Consider the following 24261-nt stretch of genomic DNA (forward strand, 5'->3'; position numbering starts at 1 on the left):
CACTGTGGTAGAGATGTTGCTTGAATGATTGATTGATTGAGATAAGACTCATGGCCGTATATAAGATTATTATTTGATGTTGGCGCAAAGAATGACACACGGAATGTATTTTGTAGTGTGCCAACTTGAAAACATCAATCGTCTGGCATTAAAAAAACTTTTTATCTCGCCTCTGGCTTACAAAGACTTACTCACTGTGCTACCATGCAGCAGTCTTGATATGTACACAATATAGTTTATCTGTCATAAACAATAAGCATTGGGGGTCTGTAGTGGGACGTAACAAAGTATAAAGACTAGTTTCTTTCTCAAAATAACAATTCTGATGTTCTAGTAGGCTTTTCCTGACTTTTTTTTGTTTTCTTACATAAGCCCGTGAGCTTTCTGCTTACGCTGAGTTGGATCTGGAACTGTTCCTAATTTCCTCCCCCTTGACTAAGGCTACAGTTCCAGCTGAGGAAAAAGGATGATGATGTCACCCCCATGGTCACTGTAGTTACGGTATAGTGTTGTTTTATTGATGAGCGGTGTTAACCAATCAATGCGAGGCCTTGCAACATTGAGAACAGAGAAAAGTTCTGCAGAAATGAAAAAAACTGGCTCTACTGCTCAACCGAGCCAAGAAGCTGGGCTGGATCATCAACTTGTCAAATATGGAAATACTTTAGTGTTAATTGCTCCAGGGTATAAAACAACTAGTCTGGAGTTCACTCCAACAGTCTCAATTGCATACTTGTACGCTCTGTGTGGTTTTTATTTATTCACATTAGGGTGGGAACTCATTTTTGTCAAGGGCGACATTGTTGTTTGTGTTTCCTTTAGGGTGCTGTTATGACATCATATAAATGTGTAATCGCCTCATAACACGTATAGGAAAAAAATACTTGAACTTCAATTGTTCAATTTATTTTGAAAAGGGTTTTGGTGATGCTTCTTAGCGGTACAAAAAGTGAAGATTATTTGCAGATTTACAGATTTCACCCAAAAAACATGAAGTAGGTGGCCACGGTTTGATTTAGCTTACCACATATAATAATACCGGGGGTTCGATTTGGCTGTCAGATCTTCAAGTTTGACACTAAGCCATTTAAACTTTCTCATTGTTGCCTTGTGTACATAAAACATTCAAAAAGTTGTCAGAAGCCAAACGACAAAAGACAGCGAAAATGTGCTCACATTGCAAATTAATTGGAAGGCGGATCTTTCTCTTGACCACTGCAGATCTCATGAAACCTCAGAATATGCAAAAGTAATACAAGGTGAAGTTGTGCTTTCACTTTGTTTTGCTTCAAATTACCGTCGTGCATTTGGAATGCAGTCACCCTCTCACCAGTTTTTTACACCAATCATTTGATGACATCATTTTGACATGGCAAAAACACTGCGCTTGTGCATCTACGAATTTACTCTGTACAGAATTTGCCTGTGGGCTGGGAGGTGGCCAGTTTCCGACCCAGTACAACCCTAAAATATTGAAAGTGTTTGCTGGAGAAGCGCCAAGTGGCCTAAGGAAAGGCACCCACCCCAACACAACTGCTTGGGACGTAACGCTATTTGTGCCGCCGTCTCATTCTCTTACTTGAAGCTCTCCATGCATATTCATTGAATGCAGTTTGTGTGTATAGTGTGTGTGTGTGTGTGTTGCCAAGTAAAACAATATAACAGAGTTCAAACTTGGTTTCCCCCTATACGGATATTGTAGAGGATTCTTCTTCTTAACTCATTCGACCGGCTGCCAGTCCAAGTAAAATGAATGCACTTTTTGACTTCTATATCCGTCAATGGCAGCGAATGAGTTGATAAATGTGTTATCAATCAGTGACCTTCTCTTCTTGCACTCCCAACAGAGCAACGTCAAACAAACAGTGACCTCTTATACACACTGTTCTCAAACCTTTTACAACAAGTACAATCTAAAAAGTGTTTGGCTCCTCCCTCTTTCTCTCAGCTGACATGGCTCTCTGAAGTAGCCCGAAATCGCACGACTTTCTCTCTAGGATATTCGCACCCTCACTGCTGACAACGAGGCGCTCTAAAACAGCCACATCAACTTGATGCGCCAGGCTGTCAACTCAGATTTTTTTTCCCCCCTCACTCTCGCCTCACCTCACGTGCATGTACTCACGCCCAACAACGAGGGGCTTTAAAGTGGCCATGCCAGCCCAAAGGCCCGAGCTACAATCTGGCTATCAAGTCCGATTTCGTTCTCCCTCGCTCCTCCTCCTTCCCTCTGTGACATGCACGCACTCATGGCAGACTACAAGGCACTCTAAAGTGGTCATGCCAGCAGACTATCCATAGGGATGATGCATTTTCGATATTTAGCCATGGCTAGCGAGCTAACTCCATGTCGCCATTTGGTCGAATAATCGCTGATATAAGTGAAGTCACTCAAGTTCTTCTGCCACAATTGAAAATGCTAAATCAAAGGCAAGTCAGGAGATTTACAGACAGAGACATTTGTATATATGGTAGACTTGTACACTGAAAATCGTAGAACGTTTTCAATAATGGCACCACCTGGCTTTTAATTTCAACTCTTCATTACATCCCTGAGGAATGAACTCCTCCACGATCCCATCATGCTGTACATCAGATGTGAGCACAAGAAGTCAGCATAAGCACTGGAGTGTGAGGGGGCCACCACTCACTAACAGGTGGGGGTTGGTGCCATTGACTGCTTTGTCCGCTTCATTCTCCCATCCTAAGCTTCTCTTTATATGATGCTGTGTCATCAGCTCTGATTGTCTCCCTCTTCTCATCCTGCCGCTCCATCTCCTGAGGCCATACGTTGACTTGTGTACATCTGCAGAAAGGCATCTGTTCACTTCTACTTTAATAAAATTGGATGGAATACATTTTTTCATTAAGTTAATGCTATCTGCTCTCTGTCCTCTTTTCGGTTCTTTAATATTATTAGGAATTCAAATAAAGTAAATGTGACTTGTGAGCTGTTGTCTGTCCATAATTGTGTCCAATTTCATGATGTGCCTGTTTATGGAAGTGACGCCTTCAAAGTCACCTCTCAAAGCTGTATCAGCCCTTGTTAAAAATAATACCGTTTAGTCTTTGGTAGATTTTCTGGTTCTGCCACATTACGGCAATTACTCGTGTCACAATGCTAATTTTCTGTAAATTAGCATTACTAATCTCACACATTCAAAATGTCAAATTATTGGATTAATCGAATGGGGAATTTTCCAAGGATGCAACCCCATATATAGTTTATGATTTTTCCAGTAATTTGTTTGATCAAGGGCAAAGGATCAAAGTCAGGAGGAATTAAGAAGTTGGAGGTCAACTCCTGAAACGGGATCACAACTTTCACTTTTCAAATGTTTGGTTTGGAACAAATATGTAAACAGGACTTTTCTCATGTGTCAGTAAATATGAAGTTATTTACCAAATTCGAAGAGAAACTAACAGCCTAGTAATCCAAGTAAAAAACAAATACAAATGTGACTGTGCCTCATTATCTTTTACATATTTTGTTTCGTTCAAACTTGTAGTGAACATAAACTCGACAAGCAGTTCAGATAATGGTTGGCTGGGTGGATGGACGCCTGTTCAAATGTCTGCTTTTTGTAGTATAGAAAAATAAGACTATATTCCCTTAATAATGGAGTTGTAATTAACTTTTCTTTGAAGTTTTTATTGCTGAAGGAATTTTATATGGTGACTGATGTTATGTTATGCACACCAATTTGACAACTCTTCTAAGATTCTACATGGATTCCTCACATTGCTTCTAAAAAAGCGCTCTTGGACAGTCAAGGTGTTCATGACAAGTCTCATAGTTGAGAAACTTTATGACTTGCAAAACGTGGTGATGTTGGCATTTAATGACACACGTAATTAAATTGTTGACTAAACTAATTGCTTTCATAATGACCTCTGTGAAAACTGACTGTTTGTTTGTGTCCCATGTTGGACACAATGACAGGAAAAACTGGAAATGTAACAATACAGTTTGGCAGAGTCAGAAAGTTTGCAGAGGTGGCAATACGCCCACTCTGTTTTTAAGTAAAAGTACCGATCCGTGTTTAAAAAAATACTTAGGTAAAAGTAGATGTACACATTCAACTCTTGTACTTTTAAAAGTAATAAAGTGCAGGATTAAAATGCAACACATTGATATAGAAATACTCCAACATTTTCCACAGACATTGGGAAGCACATTTATGCCAATAGGTGGTGCTGAAGTACCACTTTGAATCCACTCGGCCCGTGGTTTGCAAAATGTTTTACCAAGCACCACCTGGGTCCTAAAATATCACCAGTACGAACAACTTTTATATTCAGAAGCGTAGTAGACCTAGTAGCTGTTCATAATGATTGATTTTTTTAGTAGCTGATTACATTGTCACTTATTTTACTCTCAATAATGTTGATATTGTTTGAAATGAATGTAAATTGTTCACGCAGTAACACACTAACTTTGTATACTATCTGTATTGATCCACAAAGTTAGAAATCCAACTTTGAATTTCAAAATGTGAGCCATTGGCAAACTGTTTTTCCCCCTTGAGTTGTGAACAAAAAAAATGTGTTACGAGTTCTAAATGGTGGCAGGGAAATTCACAACAAGCAGCAGACCAGATCCTATTTGGTCACTTGCGAAAAACAGTGTGGACAGTCAGTGCTAAAAATCAAATTTGAGGAGGAATATGATTTCAATCAGATATACCTGCAGTCTGAATGCAACCTAAGTGATGGATATTTGAACACAAATGGTGCAGCAACAAATATAAACAGTCATAACAAAACTCACAGGCATATATTCTATATCCTCTGCAAAAATTATTACTGCATCTTACTGAGTCATTTAACTGTCAAACTCTTCTTTGTGTATTATGTATGCCTTTATTACACTGCTCCCTGAAGGCTAAGGTGCATTCATTATGCAAAAACGGTTTATTACTTACATTTTATTTAATTATGTGCTTACTGTGTGTTTTTATAATGTAAAAGTGTAGTCTTTCTTGTTAATTAAAAACATGTTAAGCAAGTGTTTTATGTGGTTGCTGCTGATTATTAGCATTCCCATCCATTTCATTGGGGAACAATGATTGAGACGCGGGGGTTTTGAGTTACGAGCATGGTCACAGAACAAATTATACTCAACGTCCCAAAAGTGTTTAGGCAAGGTCTGGTGCCAAAACAGAATAGACTAACACTTGGGAATAAGGGTTTAAGTGGTTAGCCCAAATTTTAAACTTCATTAAACTCTGGTTTCTCTGTGTCCGTGTGGAGGCCTACTGGGCGCCGGCGGCCACATGACGGCGTCAACTTAATCCTGATTAAACGCCGGAACAATGAATGCAGGAAGAGGCTGCTGCAGTGACGATGAACAGCGGCTCACTATTTGGCAGGAAATGGCTCCTCTCGGCTGCGTCCAAGAAAGCCTCAAGCGTCCCAGAAGTTCAAACTCATGACGAACAGTCTCCACCCCCTGGTGGCGTGACGTGACGGCTCCTGCGCTGTTGGCTGCCAGATAAAAGGCGAGAGACTTCATAATGACCAGATAACGTGTTATCTATTCATCCATACTCATAAGTCCATTTGGGGTCACAAATATGTAATATTTATCATACCAATAGATGATTTGAAGCCGGGGCTTTGTAGCCCACGTGCTTCTTGATTTTTGCGAATTGATCTGTGAAAAAAATAAATGACAGCCATAATAAAATATTTATTTATTATTGTTAATATTTAAGATAAGACACGAAAGGATAATCTTTTTGTGATACCCAAGGGGTTAATTCAGGCATATAACAGATAGTTTAAAAAAAATAACAATGACCAAATAGAATAAAAAGAAATATCAGAAATACAATGACCGTTTTGAATGATGAGGAGGCATGTGAGTTTTATATTAATAAGGAAAGCAAAACCAGCTTTATTTATATCGCGCATATCATACAAAAGGTAACTTAATGTGTTTCACACAAGCAGAAGTCCAGGTTGTGATAAGCAAATTTCATTAAAATTCGGAATTTCCTTTAAAAACGTGTTGTGTCAAATGAGGATAATGATTTACAGAGAAAAGCATAATTTAAAAAAAATAAATGTTTGCCTTAGTAAAAACTAAAAAAAAAAACATTATTACATACGCGGAGTTGCACACATTTTTATTCATCACTATTGGGCAATGACAGACTAACAGGGAAAAACTCCCTCTCAGTTTATGGATACAAATGGCCATCTACTGTTTACATTACCCATTGATATTTTTTATGCTTCATTTTAGTTCCCCTTTTATCTATCTGTCTATCTATCTAATATATTACTTTGGTTTAACATGGAGTTACACTTTATTGCTTAGCTACCCGTCTTAGCCTTGAATGGTAATAAAGTACACCTAACAAAGTGTCTCATTAAATTATGTAAATTGGCCACACATAATGTATATTAAATTATGTTGCACTACTCTTGAGCCATGTAAGCCATTTAGTGTTACAACAATTTTCGCCGCATTCAAAATATATGGAACTTTGTGTAATTGTGTGTTTCAACCGAGCACACAGAGGAGCAGGACCATTTTGCGCAAGCGGCAATTCACTAAGACAGTCCGGCAGAAATTACGCAACGTACAAGTCTCCCATAAAACAGAGCCCAAGTACGTAAATAGCGCAAACGGCCCGCGGCAGTTTCATTGAATGCAGTGAGGGATGATACAGGGCGTTAACTACAGTGTTGTTTTTGTAACAAAAACCTACATCGAAGCAACGTCATTACGCGATAGATACATTTATTTAAACTAGAAAGGGAAACAGACGGGCATTGCCGCAATTTTTTACATAGGGGATAATAACCGGAGTGATTTGAAAATGGCTGTACGGAGGATCACTCAGGAAACATTTGATGCTGCAGTGAGGGAAAACGTCGACGAGTTTGAGATGGATCCCGACGAGGCTTTGAGGGAAGCTGTGGAGCAGTTTCAATCTCAAGGTATATTTGCCAGAGTTACCATAAATGTACTAGTTTGTTTCCTGCTAACTCTCATGTGCAATTTGCGGAATCATGACTAGTTGGATTGGGTAAACAATTCACGTATTTAACCATTGAAGTATAAGTATTAAATAGTTAACGTGATCATTAAATGGAAGAATCACTTCGTTGAACTGTCCAGTGTCAACATAAGATACACTTGCACAAGTTGTTGATGTCCAATTATATATGATCAATTGTTAATTGAGAGTGCAAACCGTCCCATATAACTGGTGTATACATGCAGGTGTGGACCTTAGTTGTATCGTAAAAGGTGTACCAGCTGTGTCATCAGATGACAAAGAACAGGAGCAAACGCATGAGATCTTACAGGTATATCTAATATTCGGTACTATTCTACTACCATCTATAGTGGCTACCCCTACTTATATCATTGTTCTTTCACTTGCAGGCCCTGGAGTCCCTTTGCATTGCACAGAACTCTCCTGAGTTTACAAAAGTGGCAGTAGATATTAAGTGTTTCACAGAGCAATGTTCTCTCGGATTCGCTCAAAGGTACTTGGCGGCCCAAAAAGGCGCGTATCCCGTCATCCTCTCTTTCTGCCTAAAGAACATAGGAGAGCAGGAAGCCACATTAGCTTCTCTGTCCTCCTTGGCTGCGCTGACTGACGGACAGCCAGATTTGTTCGATGCAGACGGCCAACGGTACCTGTTGGATGTTCTCAAGAAGTACCAGGCTGATTCTACATTGACACAAGTGGCCATCACCGCTGTGCGTCATTGTTGTTTGAAACATGAGCAGAACAGACAGGATTTGGTCAAAGCGGGTGTCCTGCCTTTACTGACTAATGCCATTAAACAGCACAGTAGATGTGCGGAAGTGGTCAAGGAAGCCTCTGGAGCTCTCAGGATTATGACTTTTGATGATGATATCCGGGTTACGTTTGGACACGCTCATGAGCACGCCAAGATGATTGTTCTTCAGCACAATGGCCTGAAGGTCTTAATTGAGTCTGCAAAAGGTGAGCTTGGCTGATCTCTACAGTGCATGCAATCCATTAAGGCATGCTGGTTGACCTCTGGATTCCAAAACAATTTCCTCGTAAGAACTTGAGTCATCCTTTATTGGTTGCGGAAGGTTACATTCTAGAGTCTAGACTGTTTCTGCTGCAAAGCAGAACTAATTAACGTACCACAACAGCTTATGTAATATATATTGCCTCCTATTACTAGTTAGAATGTATTGTAATGCCTGTACAAGTCTTCAAGGATAGATGCAGCTGCCGGTGCACTTTGTATATCTTTTTACAAAATAAACTAAACGATAGTCAGTCTCAGGTATTATAGTATGGTGGAAAGTAGGGATAGTGACCCCAAGTGGACAACAATAGTACTAACACCTCACGTGCACGTTTTGTTGTTTATTAACAACGCAAAATCAAGTTTTATTAGCTTACTTGATTCAATGGGCTAACCAATATATTAATAAATTAAAAAAATATTTAAAAAATTGCATTCCCTAATGATCATTCTTAATCTTTGGAGGGATGTCTGTTTCTTAATGTATTTTCTGCATGTCTTTCTACCTTCAGCTCACAATGACAATATCTCAGTTTTGAGTGAGCTGTGTGCCACCTTGTCCCGTTTGGCCGTAAGGAACGAGTTCTGCCAAGACATTTGTGACCTGGGTGGACTGAAGCTTATGATGACCCTGCTTGCAGACAGCTATGAGTCAGCGGTATGGACATAGAGAGGTTGTAAAGGTCTGTAATGCATGCACATTGTCACCGAGCTTCTTTTTGCGCTCTCAGGACTTGGTGCGGCAGGTCCTCAGTGCAATACGAGCCGTCGCGGGAAATGATGATGTGAAAGATGCTGTGGTTAAAGCGGGTGGAGTTCAGCTCATTGTCATCGCCATGAACAGACACATGACAATCTCTGCTGTAAGCCATCACTACGAATTTCATGTTGTGCGTTAGGGACTGACAAATATGGACTTTTTTTTAGGCTGATTCCAGTAATTGGCAGAATAAATTTCCGATAACCGATTTAATCAGCAGATTTATATATATATTTTTTTATTAAATAATAATGAATAAGATAACTTAATTTTTGGTTCCTTAACACTTGCATAAATAAAATTTTTAATTACAGAAATTAACGATGATTAATCATTTGGGCCCTATTATTTGCCGCTCAGGACTGTGTAGTCAAAATTAATTGTTAATGTAGTTCACACAATTTAATTTCTACCCTTATTCAGGTGTCTGAGCAGGGCTGTGCATGCCTTTCCGTCCTGGCTTTACGCAAGCCCAACAACTGCAAGGTCATTATGGAAGAAGGAGGAGCCTTAGTTACCGTGCAGGCTATGAAGTCTCATCCTGGTGTTGTTAATGTGCAGGTAAGCATAACATGACCGATCACCAGTCAATCAGTTAACTTTTAATGTTACTCAAAGCACTCTTGTCTTAAATCATTTTTTGCCATTGAAATAAAATGCCATTAATCTTTTCCAGGGCTTTGAAAGAAACCAATTGCATTTTTAAGAAGAAAAATAATGCTACTTTTTTAAAAAAATAGAATGGAGTTTATGCTAATATCAATGTCTCTGTAACCTGCTTCACAGTTCTGATTTTGCAGAATCTTCGTGTCAACTGAGATGCTTTCATCTTGTTTTGTGCCTTTTATAACCAGAAACAGGCATGCATGCTGCTCAGAAACTTAGTTTCACATCAGCCCAACTACAGCAAACCAATTCTGGAGATGGGTGTGGAGGCGCTCATATCGCATGCACTACGGACCCATCGGGATTGCGACGACGCTGCTAAGGCTGCTCTCAGGGATCTGGGCTGCCAAGTGGAGCTTCGGGAGCTGTGGACTGGCAAACGTGGCGGCATCACTAACTGAAACTGGGGGAGAGCGCCAATGAAATGTCATATTATACTATAATCAATTGTCCTGAAATGTTTTCAGCGAAAGAAATTGTGATCTGAGGAAATAACCTGAAATGCACATGTTACCGTCAGCATTGTGTTTGGGGGGCGGGGGGCAAGACTGTGATCGACTTGAAAATACACATCATGATGATGTCGACTATGGTCTATAAAGGCCATTTTTATGGGTGTGCTTTATTCCCTTTGATATATTGTTTACACATTATTTACCACATCACATTAATTTTCCAATCTTGCATTTTAAAACATCTGTTTAGGCCATGCAGTGTTTCTCAACTTTTTTTGACATTGTACCTTTTTGCCCCAGCAAGCATTCCTGTACGTACTTTCAGTCTCTTTATTTGTTGGACTTTACTTGTTGCCTCATAATTGGGAAAGAAGAAATAAGTTAAATAAATTCAACCAAATGTACAAACTTATAAATAAATCTTTTGAGTGTTTCAGGTCAAACTCTGAAATATTGGCCTGACGTGTGATGTGCTTGTAAGTCCCATTGAAGTGAAATCCTTATTTGTTTCTAAATACTTAATGCATGTTTGAAGATAATTGCTGAAAACATTTTGAAAGACTGAATTATGTAATCCTGAGTTGTGGATATGTAGCATACGACTCTTTTTCATTTTCTTGCAGCATGGGTAAAACGGCACCCATTGGCGCACTAAGGCGTCCAGCAGAAGTCAACCAACCTCCAATATATAAAAAACATGACACCTTCGTTCCTATCAGTGGTTATCTGGCCAATTGTGAGTTAATTAACTGTTATTAAACGGCTCCTTTCTACCACTACCACATTTAGCTACTCTAGCTAGCGAGGCCTACACCCTGAAAATGCATTTTCCCTTTTTGCTGCAAGAGATGAGCTTGTGAATAAAACATTTGTCATTTGGCCCGCCAGTCTGTCACCATCAGTCATCATTATTTCAGGCCTTCACTCCATCATTATTTTAACCATGCTTCCATCCATGCCAAATTGTTGTTCGTCACCATTATTTTAGGACTGTCAGTAAATGAAACTGTTTAAAACCACAAACTTTTCACGTGAGCAAAAGTAATGGGACATGCGACTGATGGGTGTTTCTTGTTGCTCAGATCTGAAATGTCTGCAGAATACAACAAAATCAAAGGTAACCTAATATTTTTGGAGGGGACTTTATCTTGTGTCTTGCAATTTAGTGTCTATTTTTTCAGCAATGCGTTAGTTTCACATATTCAGTGTTCAATCCCCACTGTGTTTGAGAGCAGAGACAATGGGTTGATTTGTCATTATTTTGAAGGCCCTTTTTATGTTTAGTGCAAGTCAGTGATTTTTTTAATCATTCAAATTTGGCGTCATTGTTAAAGACGCTCTTCTCTGTGCTGTGTCAAATTTAGAAGACATATTCACTCTACAGGGACTAAGTTAAAATTATGCCAACACTTGGGTGAGCGATTCACGTTAAAAAAAAGTCAGAATTTCAGCTCTGAACTCCTGTTGACGCCCCTTCATCCAGCCTATCCTGGCACGCCTCGCCGGAGTCAGACTACATTTCCCATAATGCCTCAGGGTCTCCACTCGCCTTGCCAACCTCAAGACAGGAGGGGGATGGCTGAGGCTGTTTGGGCTTGCCTTGTGACAGGAGGAGCAGCAACAGCAGCATGGTCGATGTCAGCCACTCAAAGTCGCCACTGTGCGAGTGAATGATTTAATTACTTGCACATTAGTATATATATTACGCTACAAAGTTAGCTAACGGCTACCGCGGCGCATTTGCTGCTCTAAAAATGAACGTAAGCAGTTGTGTAGCACAGAGCTAACGACAAGCTAATGTTATCTAACCCAATGTTTGGCCAACTTTAATGCCGAAAGGTGGCTTCGGGGAGTACTTGTTTTGACTTGGAAAATGCAACTGGGATAAGATTTCCAAAGCGTTGGAAATCGTGCCGTTGTCAAAGCAGGTAAGCAACTGGTTTTGTGTCATGCTATTGTTGTTTTATTTAAGGCAGGTGACGGCACAGTGTGACGCTTTAACGTCTGAAAGCATGATGGGTCTCAAAATCGAGTAGCCTTCAGTACTGTGCCCCTGAAGAACATGAACAAACAACATGGGTGCAAAGTTAACGATCTAATGAACGTTCCACTCTTTTCCAAGCTTTGTATTTTCGCAATCGTGTCTAAGAAAAGTTCTGGGAGACGCTCACCACCGCGGCCTGGGTCCGGTTGTCGGTCAGCAAACCAAATGAAAAGTTCAGGGTCAACTTCCGTTTATCTTTCATGCCTACCACACTAATATTAACTACCGGAGGACTGTTCGATTCACTGTTGAGATATTTAATCAATGCCAAAAAGATGTGGAACCTTTTCTGCTTTTCTACGGTAGAAGGTCAACCCTGTCCAAAAAGATTCCTGTTGTATCTTAGCTGCCAAATTGTGACCCCACAGTCTTAACTGGATTCCACTATTAACTCATTCACCATCAGCCGAGTGAAAAAAATTGATCTTTGACGTATTTATCCGTCAATGGCAGTGAATGAGTAAGTGTGTTATTGAACACACACAGTCAGCCATTCTTTCCGGGTAGGAATTGTCAGATGCTCGGGGCATTGTGAGCAGGCACGTTGTCAAGGTGAAACAGCCACAAGTGGTCCTGCCCTGACTCTTGTATTTTGTCCTGCTCACATTGAAAAGGAAAACTCATAGTTTGGGTTTGAAATATAACTCTTATGACACAAATCATGCAACTTTTCTGACACTCCTCTTTAATGCAACGTTAACAAGCTCCTTCGAGCAGCCGATGAACTCCGGAGATGGGAGAAAGTCGCATATGTTCATTTCCAAGGTTCAAGTATCCCGAGTTAATGTTACAATTAAAGTCAAGCCTCTGCGTGAAAAAAAAAGACTTAAAATTGGATACACCGGAGTCTTGTTTACTATTCTGTCAAATTCAAATGTGGAAAAAAAGTACAGTATGTCTGTAGTGTTGATAGTAGTTGTTGATATTTGATAGCTTTCTACAATATGTTAATCGAACAACGCAAGGAAACACTTAAGTGGTCCCAATTGGGGTGCGTTGCACATCTGCCTCCATCTTCTAGTTGGATAATTGACTGTGAAAACTGTCACAATGAAGTTGAGGTCTTAAGAAGTTAAAAATCATATAAATAAGTGATTGTCTGCTAAAATATATCCTCATGTAAACTCACTCTTGGCAAGCGTGACATATTTGTGTTAAAAGTAACGTTTGTTGTTCTCTTGGCTGTGGCCCACCAGATACCTTTCACCTACAAGTCAGCAGCGTTGCTCTTCTGGAGATATTTTGGGACATAACTATGCCCAAGGTCATGTTGCCAGGTGGCTAAATGTATCAAAGACATACAAGTTAATGATTACTTATATGACTTAATAATTTTCCGCATTTAACATGCAAAATTGGGTGAGCATCAGGGCATTTTACTCTCTTGTGCACTATTGAATTAACAACCTACTCTGTTAACGCCTTTGGCTAGCGATGCTATGACTAGCATGTCAAACTCATTTGAAACTATGTTTAAAAATGTCATACGCTGTATTTATTTTCAGAGGCTATTCTTAAACATAAAAACAACTTTATTGTTCTTACCCTCTATAAAATGAGGTGCGACTTTGCAAAAATAATGTGGGTCTCAGGGGAATGAGAACCACTGTTCTAAAATACATACATTTTCACCAGGATATACAAAAATATGCATTTTCTCGGACGTGTTGAGTTAAAAATAACACATCAATAACATATCTCCTTTTTCAATATGGTCCTCGGGCCTTAATCAATTTGTCTTTAATTAATCGTTTTTTACCATTCAAATAAAATGTATGTTCCTTCTGACCTCCTTCTCTTCAGCTCCCAGCGCTATATCGCCCCCTAGTGGTGTGATTCATGAGTGCGCTCCAAGGCAGTGGCGTATAGTCCTTTGGCATGGGGAGTGGTGTCCAGGATCATTCTGCAGCACTCACCCACGGAGAAGTTCTGCCACGGGCCTCCACTCAGTCAGAAGTGAGTGAATAAATGGTCATAATAATAATACACTCGTTTTGCATATGAGAGCTTTTTGATTGGTTATGAACATATGGCAACGACTCCCAATTTATAAGCGTTAAGAAATATTCTTCTAACACCTTTTTCTAGCCGCAATTTGTATTTGAGAAGTCTGATTTAGGAAGGGTGAAATGATATAAACAGTGAGCAATTGTTGTTTGTCATATATTGAATGTCGGCTGTTCTAAACATCTTGGGTGGTGTCAGTTACACGCATTAATTGGCTATTTTCCCTAGCGTTCTGTCCCTAACACTCACAGATAGCAAGGCTACTGTGTTATTGTTTTACGTCCTAACAAATTGGACATTTCTCTGGAAAACTTAGTGGGTCCTTTTTTTTTTTGTCTTTTTTTTGCATTTGTTTGTCCCGAGCCACCTTGTCAGATTTGTCAAGTGGCCCATCAGATACCGTCAATCATTATCAGGCCAACTCCCATTTAATAATCTACAGCAATCCAAACAACATGGTGTAGGTACTTGATTTAACTCAAAAGTCATCCTTTCTTTGCTGCGCAGGGCCTCAAGCAGACCCGCTCTGTCCTCAACTCGCTGTTCTCGGGGGCGTTAGCTGGAGCTGTGGCCAAAACTGCTGTTGCGCCACTGGACAGGACTAAAATCATCTTTCAAGGCAAGATTGATGCTGAGCAGCTCTAAAAGTGGAAATTGTTTGTGATATTTATAGACTACAGGGGATCGAGTAGGCTACATATTAGATGACCTACATTAGTTTATAGCAATAGTCGAAATAAAAAAAATCTGCACACCACTGTTCAAAATGTCAATGTTCTGATTTAGAGGACTCGATTTTGTGGAAAATAATCTTTGTGTGTTGAGATTATCAGAGCGTACTACACAGGATGACAAGGCTGTCCAAATCTGTAAATCGCGGCCACTACCCTGCATTTATTAGATGTTTCCCTCCTCCACCACACCTGATTCAAATGATCAGCTCATCAGCAATGATTTAAAAAAAAAAATTAAGTCACATTTATAGTTGAAGTAATTTTTAAGCCATTTATCGTGCTCGTTTTTTTACATCACAAAAAACGACACATTTGAACTGAGGTGACTTTTTATGACAACTGAATTCACAAATAACGGAGTTTCAACTATTTTTTTTAGTGTCTTCAGCAAGATTCTCTGCAAAAGTAAGTTTGGGTTTAAGTATTGACACAAAAACGATTTTCTTTTCCAGCTAGTCACTCCTAATAAGTGTTCTATCCAGTAGAAAAGTATGCTGCTCTATGTATATTTCAGGAGGCCTACAGGTTAATCTACCGCACTTACCTTAAGGATGGCTTCTTCACGCTGTGGCGGGGAAACTCTGCCACAATGGTACGAGTCATCCCGTACGCCGCCATCCAGTTCAGTGCTCACGAGCAGTACAAAAGTCTCCTGGGGGACTACTATGGCTTTCAGGGGAAGTGAGTGTGAGCCTCAACGTGGCGTAAATACTCAGTTTAGGGCTAGGATTAAAATCTTAAGAAGGCTCATGTTTGGCGTTTGATCCAGGGTCCTCCCACCACTCCCGAGGCTACTGGCTGGATCGATGGCCGGCATCACGGCAGCCATGGTGACGTATCCTCTGGACATGGTGCGAGCTCGGATGGCTGTAACGCCAAAAGAAATGTAAGGCAATTGGGAACTGTACCTACGCAGTGACTGCATTTAGAAAAGTTTTGAGATCGTCTGGAATATCACCATGACACCAGTTTGTCAGGAATATTCCAAAATATATACCGTATTTTCCAGAGTACAAGTCGAATCAGCCCAAAAAAATGCTAAATGAGGTAGGGAAAAAAAAAAACATACATGGGTCGCATTTGAATTTAAGGTAATTTATTTGACAAAATACAAGATCAGAACAAACATTTCATCTTGGGAGGCAAGTTATGAAGTTGAGAAAAAATTAAAATGCCAAATATGTGTAAGGTATGTGAACACAATGAATGGTGTTTAGTTACGCGACTAATAATCATCAACAGAAAAGGTGTCAAGTGTTTATGTTAATGTTTTTGGGACACTGCTGTCCGTGCTCTTGGCAACTAACTGAGCGTGAAGACGTACCGTGGACCTCTCCCGCTGCACGTTGTTCACTCATCCACTGGTGAACTCGTTGCTCTCGCTTTTATTTATTTTTTTTTTTCCCTTCATCGCAGTAGGAGTAATCTCCGCGATTTACCAGTCCTGAACAAGTTGCTCATTCACTCAAAACTTTCTCTCTGCTGCTCGATTATAGTTTTCAGCTGCAAATGTTACTACTTGCAACCTGTTAAGTGCAGAATCTGATTGTTTTGAGGGGCATTTGTGTCCAATTGTTCTCAGTTGTTTGTGTAAGGAGTATGAGATGTGCATAAGTCTAGAGTGCCCTCTTGAAGGCTGTCAGTGAAAAAACTTTTTTTTTTTCTTTTTTTTAAGTCACTCCAGAGTATACGTTGCAGGAGCAGCCAACCGATTAAAATAAGTGCGATTTATAGTCCGGAAAATATGTTGTGTTTCGGTATATGCGGTGCAGACATTGTTAATGTGAGGAAAAAAATCAGTGCTTGTCTGTTGTTAGGTACAGCAACATTCTGCATGTGTTTGTGAGGATCTCCCGGGAGGAGGGGCTAAAGACCCTGTATCGAGGTTTTACACCTACCATACTGGGCGTAGTCCCCTATGCGGGCCTCAGCTTCTTTACCTATGAGACGCTGAAAAAGCTTCATTCAGGTACAGTATAAACACAACAAGAGCGTCTTTGTACACTCCGTACGGTCTTTGGGTTTTAGGTATAAATGCTGCTTTTAAAGTATCATTTTGATTTGCTCCCCTCTGATGCAGAGAGAAGCGGGCGCCCACAGCCCTACTCGTATGAACGGCTGGCCTTCGGGGCCTGTGCGGGCCTCATCGGTCAGTCGGCGTCTTACCCGTTGGATGTGGTACGGCGCCGCATGCAAACCGCAGGGGTCACTGGTCACACGTACGGCACCATCCTGGGCACCATGAGGGAGATCGTGTCAGAGGAGGGGGTTATCCGAGGACTCTATAAAGGCCTCAGTATGAATTGGGTCAAAGGGCCCATTGCAGTTGGGATCAGCTTCACCACGTTTGACCTTACTCAAATCCTCCTGAGGAAGCTGCACGAGAGGGGCTACACATCCCGGTAATGCTTTGACAACACACCTCCCTGATGTCATGCTTTCACTGGGAACTGGGGAAAGTGAGTGAGAAACAAGTTTTGTGGCATTGGAGGCAAACGCACACACTCGCAGTCAGTGGATAATGTGTCCGAACACGTGTGCTCTCCAAAGCGCTCTTGTCATGCGCAAATATGCTCGCTGGTTATTATCTGTATTTACGTGGGCACTAAAGTTTGGACTGGGAGTAGAAATGTCACATACATGCCGAAGGGCTCCCAGCTGCCTTCTACTGCCAATTATTGCTGTCCACTTTATAGGTTCTATAATAAAAGAGATTAGGCCTTAAATAGATTTTATGTGGAACATGAAGTGAAGTAATGAGGTATTGAACTATAATATTCTCCAATGCTCACCCAAAGTGACCTAAACATTTAGTTAAACTTTTTAACGCTTTGCTTCTTGCCACTACAATAGGGCTGCACAATATTGTAAAAAAAAAACAAAAAAAAACTTGCAACATGCTATATGGGTTTTGAATACAGCGGTATCGAAAGCAGTTCTTCTCAATTGTTTCCTGTTCCGCCCCCCCTCCCTAGCAAATAGAAGAAAAAAATTGCACACCACCCACCTCCCCCCCTCTACTATAAATAATAGCATTTTCGTTGCAAAACAAACCGACACCGTAGAGTTAATATTTGCTGCGTACAATTAGCAAGGTGAGCGCCACTGCCAACTTCTGGAGTGGATGTGCAATTACACTTTATTGTAGCACGGCGGGAAAAAAAATCATGTTCCCCAGTTTCACACATGCCCCCCTCAGCATCGCACTGCTCCCCCCAATTTACAAAATTGTCATCAAAAAGTTAATATCACATAATCAAGAATTTGACGGTAGATCTGAATTATCATTTCACATCCACATTTCACTCTTTTTATGAGATGCATTTTCACGTTAGTCCTGGTAGCACGTTAGCACAATGCCAAATGCAGATTTTTTTTTTTTTGTTTAAAGCATGTTTCATTTTAATTTTCCACAAATGATACCAAAGTTTTGCGGTACAGGATAGCTGTGGAAGATTTATTGAATTTGTATAACGGAGCACAATAGTTCTCAGATTAGATAGAAGAGCTTTATTAATCTTAAGGGAATTAAACGGCTCATGGCTCGGGCCTTCCTGTGTGGTGTTTGCGTGTTCTCCAAGTACATCTGTTGGTGTTCTGTGGCCTCCTCCCATCCAAAAACATGCTTAGCTCAGATGGGATATGGAGTGACGACATGCGCCAAACAAAATGTGTGGATGAATATTTAAGTACTATTTTGTAGCAATGATTCTGGAAAGTGCAGAGGAAACTGACATCTAATTTTGTTCAAGGTGCATTTTATGTTACGTGTCAACAAAATGAAACGAGGCCAAGTGTAAAGAGTGGCCATGTTATTTCGTCATCAAGATTGCACTGCTTATCATATCATAGATTTTATGTTGTACGGTATTTCTGTTCACATGATCGTCGAACATTTTCTTGGCATTTTACACTTCAGTTGAAGAGGTGTTGATGTTTTTTTTTTCTCTGACTCATTTCATAGCTGTGAAACATCTTTGTGAAGAGGCATTAACTAATTGTGTATGTCACTTTGGCACATGATCACATTTTTTTTAAGTGTGCTATGTTTGTTGACCAGTTTTCTTTTAAAGACAAACTCAGGCCAGATATTTGAGCAGAGTGAAAAGGAGGGGGACGGAAAGTTGCTTTTAAAAACGAGACAATGTTAACAAAGCAGCTTGTTAACACCTCTTCAGTATTTATTATACCACATGAAATAGTGGAATGTTTCAATATTTGATTAATTTATCAAATTTTTTTTTCACATCGTTTTTGAGGAATAGGATCTGCGTTTTCTTAAAAAATATTAAATAAATGTTTGTAAATCAATAAAACACTAAGATTGAATCGTTCCAAGCTTTGAAAACTAAAAAAACTGCTTAGAGTGAAATACAATTTACATGGCAAAGGTCACAAGGTTAAAAGAAAAGCCTGCACTAATCTTTAGTCCTACGATTTTGGTTTTCTGTTTGCCGTTATTGATAGTACTGACCTATTGGGAGCTGCACACACCTCTCGCCGCTCGCTCTCAAATGTGATTGCGTAATGAAGTTGCCATGTAGCTGTAGATGAGTTCAATCGTAATACGGTCTTATTGCAGCTAATCTTTGAAATGTTTCTTATCTGGAGGATCAGCTGTGGAAAAAAACCCAACATGCTCGAAAAAAAACTGACTTCAATTTTGGATCAACATGCCAATTTTAGTTTTATTCAGCAGAAAAATTTAACGCAACAATTTTATTTATTTTTTTTGCAAATAGTTGCGCCGTGTTATCATTGTTCAAGCAGGAGTGTCATACTTTCACACGGGAGAAGTTTTTCCAAGGTCAAATGTCATAGGAATTAAAAGTTGTGAGTAGAAATGTTATGATAAAGCGATCCATATTTTATGCAGGAAAAAATTACAACGAAGTGTGACTAGTTCTATTTTGTCGGCATGAGAAGCAATAGTTATATGCAACTAAAGTTGATTTAGATTTTTTTTCAAGATAAAATATTAAGTTATATAATTAAAGTAAACGTTTAATAAGGCAAGTACTGTTTTAAAAATCAAAATGAAAAAAATCCTACTTAATTCTTGTGATAGCTTGCCTTTCATTTTGCACGGCCGTGTTGTGAAAGCGCTATATCAATAAAGTTGAGGTGAGTTGAAAAAAAACACCCCTTTTGTTTTGATAAAAAATATGACTTTACTCTTGTAACAATTTGCCTTTCATTCTAAAAAAAAAAAAAAGAAAACAACAGTCGTTCCGCCAGTAATTTCAGATTTATATGTGATAATACGTTAAAATCATATGGTAGCTTTGAAATGCTACAAAGCTAAGGCAGGGAGGAGTAATTGTTTTATTGTTTGTCTTTTATTGTTTTGCTGGTCCCCATATGTAGGGATGCACATTTTAAAATGATATAATATATTTCAATTAGTTTTGTGTACCTTGTAAGCCGCGACTCGCAAACCCCTTGATGCCCGGGAACCCCAGTTTGAGAACCCCTGGTCTATCGAACAATGAGGATGACACATGGAATGCCTTTCAGTCTTATCTCAGCAGCTGCGAGCTCTCTGAACGTCTCAGTAGCGTCTCTTGAAGTGCCTGGCGAGGAATAGTAACCCTTTTACTATGTCAAAGCTACTTTCACCAACCTTTTTTTTGAAGGTTGTTCGTTTTTTTTAATTTTTTTTTATTTGTTGATGGTCTGCTGCTAGAGGTGATTTGTTGTTGCAGGTTTATAAGGACTCTGAATGCATATCATTCCTCAGTCCAGTTTTTCTAACCTGGTTTCTGTATTCTGATAACCTTCAAGTTGAGTATGACTGCGGGTGGGTGGTGGGGGGGTTGGTTATGTGGGCTTCAAAGACAATCCACGTCTCACGAATCCTTTCCAACTAACTCATTTTGGGAGTGTTTTTGATATACTTGCATGCAGGGGCCTCGTCAGGGATTTGTGGAGCCACTACATCAATTCTGCGGATTGAAATGTGAATTTTCTGTGGCCCCATTAGTCACGTACCCCATTTTGTCTTGCGAGTATTGTTTTGTCCACAGTGGTCTGAAAAATGGGGCTGCCGTGGCTGCCAAGTACATAGTATAAGCTTTACTTATGGCGTCATTAAAAAAAAAAAAAGGAAACAAAATATTCATGCTGATTTAATTTGGAATGACGTTTTTAAATACACTTGATGGAATACTAAACAAATTGAAAATCCTGCCAATTTGAGTGATGAATCATTTTTATGTTCAGATAGCCATGTTGATTGAATTGTTCGCACAATTTGCATATCTCCATGGACACGGTGTTGCATAGTGCATATTGTTTCAAGTGCAGGTTGTTAAAAAAAAAATGTAAGTTCCAGTGATTTGTGCCATCTGAGTGTGTATTTGCGTCCATCTGCTCACTCCATTCAAATTGACTCAACTACTGTACATGACTGTTTTAAAATGTCAATTAAAACTGGTGAAAAAAGTTAAAATGTTTCCTCTATAACTGTTTCATTTTCTGCATTCCCGGTGTAGTTTTATGCCTGACATGCAAATAATTTATCGATGTTGCGCACCAATCCAGTCCTTATCGGCCATGCAATAATCATTCTGAGCTTGGGCTGCTGAAAAGAAAAAAAAATATTAGGCTTTTTTTTTGTGTGCGTGCGTGTGTGTGTGTGTGTGTGTGTGTGGGGGGGGGGTTCCTTCTTATGGTATGTGTGGAATACTCGTATTAAACAGTCAAACGGCACTCTTACAGTGTTTTTAATGTTTTTAAATGCAATACGGTACATTTAGTTTAATTTATTTAACTTTGAAGTACAATATATTTTGTAAATCTGTATCTAGTTAAGGCAATTGTGAACTGATTCGCATTTCCTCTCTGGTTGCCGGCAGCAGAGTAAAAAAAAATATATATTCCCCATTTTTACGTCGTAGGAATGACAATTTTAACAGCATCATGAGGAAATAAGTGCAACAACAACAAAAAAACAAGCATTGGCACTTTGTCATTGCGCAAAATAGCCACTAGAGGGACCTCCAACCTCGGAAATGTATTTATGTGCAATTCTGAAAACGGTCGCTTGGTGGTAGTCTAAGTATAGTGCTTCGCCCTTGTGCACGAATGCGAGTCGAGTCACATTTACTGGTTTGGCGCATGAACTTGAACTTTGACCGTGAACTCACCACAGGAGCGCAATACTGAAAACGTAAAGTTACCAAATTAAACGCTGAATCGGGTAAGACTTATTTTAATCATTACGTTTTTTGTTGATTAAATGCCTATTACTAACTTCACAAAAAACAATAGTTATTTATTTCTTTATTATTGTCATGAGTTCTTTTTTAAATTTTTTACTGAGTTAAACACTGAGTTTTGAGTGTGACAATTTAGTGAACGAATGGGGAATGAAATAAGTCGCTATTGGTACTAATTAGGTGAATATGAAGGAGCCCAAGATGGAGGAGTGGGAGTCAAAAGATGTGGTTGCCATAGATACTTGGCAAGATGCCAGAGATAGGCAGGGCCAATTTGCATTTATTGAGATCGACTCTCCTCTCTCACACACTTCCTCTTGTATCTCACATTTTATCACCATTATTTCTCTCTTTTTCCCTCTTCAACTACTGGGCCCTAATAACCACCAACCCCACTGTTCTATTTTTTGGGGTTAAAAATATCAATATTTTTGTGACAAAAAAAAAGTAAAATTATTTGAAGTGAACCAAGAGAATAGCATTAGCCCACTTGTGGTTTATTAAAAAAGAGCCCATTATTAGCTTGTAAAGCAGTGAGGTTGGACCACAATTAGTTTTGTTCCATCACTTCTCATTAAATAATACTATTGATCATAAACATACGCTATATGAATACTGTATACTCCATCAACCAATAACTGTAAACTATATCTGATCTTTCCTCTAAAAGCGACTTTTATACAAATTTGAGGTGACCTACTTTTTTTTTAGATTTTCTGGATCTTTCTGTCCTATTTCCGACTGCTACGCATATGTATTTACAATACAAAATAAAATAAAATAAATAAATGTGTATTCTGGATTTTCCGGCAAACAAATATTTATTCTTGCATGCAATACAAGACAATTTATGATAATTAATTCTATTGACTCTGATACACCACTACTTAATGTCAGTATTGTGATCTTTGTTTTTTATTTTGTAATGCATTTATTTAGAAGCACTTTGTGGAATTTGCATTATTTTGGACATGAACTGTGAGCAAACTCACTGCAGCATAATGTTCAAATCAATGTGAATTTTATTGGCGCAACGTGGATTCATACAGGACGTGAACACAAAGTGGATGAAAAAAAGTAGTTTATTGCAACTCAATTGAAAAAAAAAGAAATACATGTTTTAATGGAAAATCAATTCTTCAAAACAAACGTATGAAATGAAAGGAGTTGGTCACAATTCAATAGAAAAAGAAATACAAGTCAAACCTAGATTATTTGCATTGTATTTCCAAATGTACACGCAATACATACATATTTGGGGTTATTATTCAAAATAGCAGGATAACAGAGTCCACAACCATAACTGTGAATCTTTGTTCTTTTCTGGTATCACTTTCTGCAAAAAAATACAAAATAAATAAAGTGAACATGAGTGACACATAAATTATTATTATTGCTTGACACTTTTCTGAATTAAATATTGCTAGAGAGAGAGCGAGAGAGAGAAAAAATGCCTGCGTGTCCCATCGCTGTTTGCAGGCTGCCAAGTTACAGATGGCACTCCCTCGTCATGACTAGCAATACGTCTGACTTTGACTCCACAATACGTCACCCTCGGCCCTCAAGTGTGGAGTGCCAAGAAGACTCCCAGCCAACGGGGGGGGCCGCCCAATCACACCTAAGGGAAATGACACGCCCACCCGCATCCCAGACACGGCAACGGTCTGTTTTTGCACCATCACTGCACCGCAACCTGACTAGTAAATAAGCCTTTTATGGTTCAGAGTTACATTGTATAATAAAACGATATTTTTCATGAGATTCTCACGATGGCGAGAGAAGAAGAGGATGAATGTAGTTCTTGCAGAATACAGTCCCTGGATAGATGCAATGCTTCAGACATGGAGCAATTATGAGAGGCCTCAGGGCTCTCCAGAGCTCTTCTACTGCCCACGCTGTCCCGACCAATGCTTAATATATGCACTATTGTAGTCCACAGACAGTGAAACAATGATCACCGGTCTTAACATTGGGTACACCTGCAGAGACCCCCCCCCCCCGAAATGGCATGGAGGGCGGAGGCATTTGGGTGGAGGTGCATTTTTGTCCATCAAGATACTAATTTGTGACCACAAAGTATGTGCATGAAATTCTTCTTGGTGACCAACAATTAGGCATAATGTGTACACAAAATACTCATTTGTAGCTACAAAAAAGATTGAAAAAGTACACAACGTACAAATTTATGCCTACAAAACAGGTGTAAGGTGCTATTTAGTATTTTGTACGCACGTTATATTTATTTCATGGCCACGCATTAGTATTTTTTTTTAAAGTTATACTATACCTTACACAGTAAATTCCATTAAGTACATTTTACTCTAATCAAAGACAATTATACTCT

At 39.4% G+C, this 24261-nt stretch overlaps 3 protein-coding genes across 3 annotated transcripts in view; 2 read left to right on the plus strand and 1 right to left on the minus strand.

Moving 5' to 3' along the window:
• The first annotated feature begins 6636 nt into the window (after nucleotides 1-6636).
• armc6 (armadillo repeat containing 6) lies at nucleotides 6637-10363 on the plus strand. Its single transcript, XM_088311169.1, has 7 exons — nucleotides 6637-6951; nucleotides 7238-7323; nucleotides 7403-7973; nucleotides 8544-8689; nucleotides 8763-8894; nucleotides 9215-9352; nucleotides 9646-10363. The coding sequence occupies exons 1-7, from the start codon at nucleotides 6831-6833 to the stop codon at nucleotides 9856-9858; spliced, it is 1407 nt and encodes a 468-aa protein (XP_088167295.1). The 5' UTR covers nucleotides 6637-6830; the 3' UTR covers nucleotides 9859-10363.
• Nucleotides 10364-11471: 1108 nt separating this feature from the next.
• slc25a42 (solute carrier family 25 member 42) lies at nucleotides 11472-21142 on the plus strand. Its single transcript, XM_088311477.1, has 8 exons — nucleotides 11472-11840; nucleotides 13760-13912; nucleotides 14471-14582; nucleotides 15077-15102; nucleotides 15212-15378; nucleotides 15467-15583; nucleotides 16515-16666; nucleotides 16778-21142. The coding sequence occupies exons 2-8, from the start codon at nucleotides 13835-13837 to the stop codon at nucleotides 17101-17103; spliced, it is 978 nt and encodes a 325-aa protein (XP_088167603.1). The 5' UTR covers nucleotides 11472-11840; nucleotides 13760-13834; the 3' UTR covers nucleotides 17104-21142.
• A 1839-nt stretch (nucleotides 21143-22981) lies between these two features.
• LOC148326000 (uncharacterized) overlaps nucleotides 22982-24261 on the minus strand; it is a 30751-nt gene continuing 29471 nt past the window's right edge. The window contains exon 5 of the mRNA XM_088310267.1: nucleotides 22982-23253. The gene's annotated coding sequence lies outside the window, so the exon portion shown is untranslated. The remainder of the gene's footprint in view (nucleotides 23254-24261) is intronic.

Source organism: Idiotropiscis lumnitzeri, chromosome 12, assembly GCF_059441095.1.
Source record: "Idiotropiscis lumnitzeri isolate Australia: NSW breed Sydney's pygmy pipehorse chromosome 12, RoL_Ilum_1.0, whole genome shotgun sequence".
In the NCBI taxonomy this organism is placed as follows: domain Eukaryota; kingdom Metazoa; phylum Chordata; class Actinopteri; order Syngnathiformes; family Syngnathidae; genus Idiotropiscis; species Idiotropiscis lumnitzeri.